This window comes from Lucilia cuprina, chromosome 6 (genome assembly GCF_022045245.1).
Source record: "Lucilia cuprina isolate Lc7/37 chromosome 6, ASM2204524v1, whole genome shotgun sequence".
NCBI lineage: Eukaryota > Metazoa > Arthropoda > Insecta > Diptera > Calliphoridae > Lucilia > Lucilia cuprina.
The window spans coordinates 56,334,934-56,336,362 of NC_060954.1; the positions used below are offsets into that span (position 1 = coordinate 56,334,934).

Consider the following 1,429-nt stretch of genomic DNA (forward strand, 5'->3'; position numbering starts at 1 on the left):
CTATCTATCTATCTATCTATCTATCTATCTATCTATCTATCTATCTATCTATCTATCTATCTATCTATCTATCTATCTATCTATCTATCTATCTATCTATCTAAAGAGGTATCTACAGATTGAGTTTTCCCACCACATTTCCTCCCCCAATATTACTTACTTTTACAGTACCCACAATCAGCATAGCCGAAGCAAATACATTTGCCAAACATACGGTTAGATAAACACTTAATGCAATGATAACCACTGTAAAGCACAAATAAGAAAATAATACCAACACATTAACGAAATCATATCAAAAGAAAACATTTCTACGAATTTCATCACAAAAAAACAATCAACAACATACTTGTACGAATTCCCTCTTTATTAGCGGGATCATTCATCTGTTCTTCTATCATTTTAACGACATCATCGAGTTGGGTGAAGGCCACAATTATTAGGATAGTGGAAAAGAAGGCTCCAATTAAATTGAACCATCCCACTACCACACCAACTGTGGACAAACGTATGCCACAAAGATGATTCATGTTTTTTTATCTGATTTATTTAAAATTTAAATACACGATTATCAATAATAAAATATTAAATTTTTTCCAAATGCAATTAAAACAAAAGATGAATTGTTGGAGAAACAACTGTTGCGCAGTGCTCCTTGTCCGAACTGTTGCTTCGAATCGTTGTGAAATGTCAACTAAAATAAAGAAAAACAATTTGATGCACACTGACAACAAACAAAACAAAAACAAAGAAGTGAAAAAGTTTCAGGGGTGGAAGTCTTAATTGTTATTATATTTTAATACAAATTATGTTATGAATTTTAATAAAAAAATCTATTTAAATTAATTTATATATTTTTGGGACAGTTATAACAAGTTATAATTAAGGTTTTTTAAAACATAAACATTTTCTTTCTCTATGCATCAGTATAGAATGTATTAAACTGAAAAACTAACGACATTTCCCTCCCTGGCGAGCTTTTATAATTAAATTAAAAAGCTTTTTGTGTTACCAGAGTTATATGATAATATCTACATAAAATATGTATATCGAAAAAGTCGACTTTTAGAATTCCTACTTTTCAAAAAGTCGATTTTCAACTTTTCAATTGTCAAATATTTTGACAAAAGTCAAAATATATTTAAAAAATTAACTTTTTTTAACTTCATTGAAATATTACCGAATTATTTTACTAACAAAGACGTTTGACCTCAGATACATACATATATGTACTCCTAGTCTATAGTAAAGTTAAGTCTATACTATGATCTTTAGTTTAGGCTGTAGCTTAGTCCATAGTCTAGTCAATACTATAGTCTATTCTATAGTCTAATCTATAGTCTAGTCTATAGTCTAATCTATAGTCTAGTCTATAGTCTAGTCTATAGTCTAGTCTATAGTCTAGTCTATAGTCTAGTCTATAGTCTAG

The 1,429-nt window shown here is 28.9% G+C and overlaps 1 protein-coding gene across 1 annotated transcript; it reads right to left on the minus strand.

The window, feature by feature from the left end:
* Positions 1-112: 112 nt before the first annotated feature.
* Positions 113-706, minus strand: LOC124420771. The gene is made up of 2 exons (XM_046954874.1): positions 350-706; positions 113-246 (listed from the first exon to the last, which is right to left on the minus strand). The coding sequence occupies exons 1-2, from the start codon at positions 528-530 to the stop codon at positions 113-115; spliced, it is 315 nt and encodes a 104-aa protein (XP_046810830.1). The 5' UTR covers positions 531-706.
* Between the last annotated feature and the right edge of the window lie 723 nt (positions 707-1,429).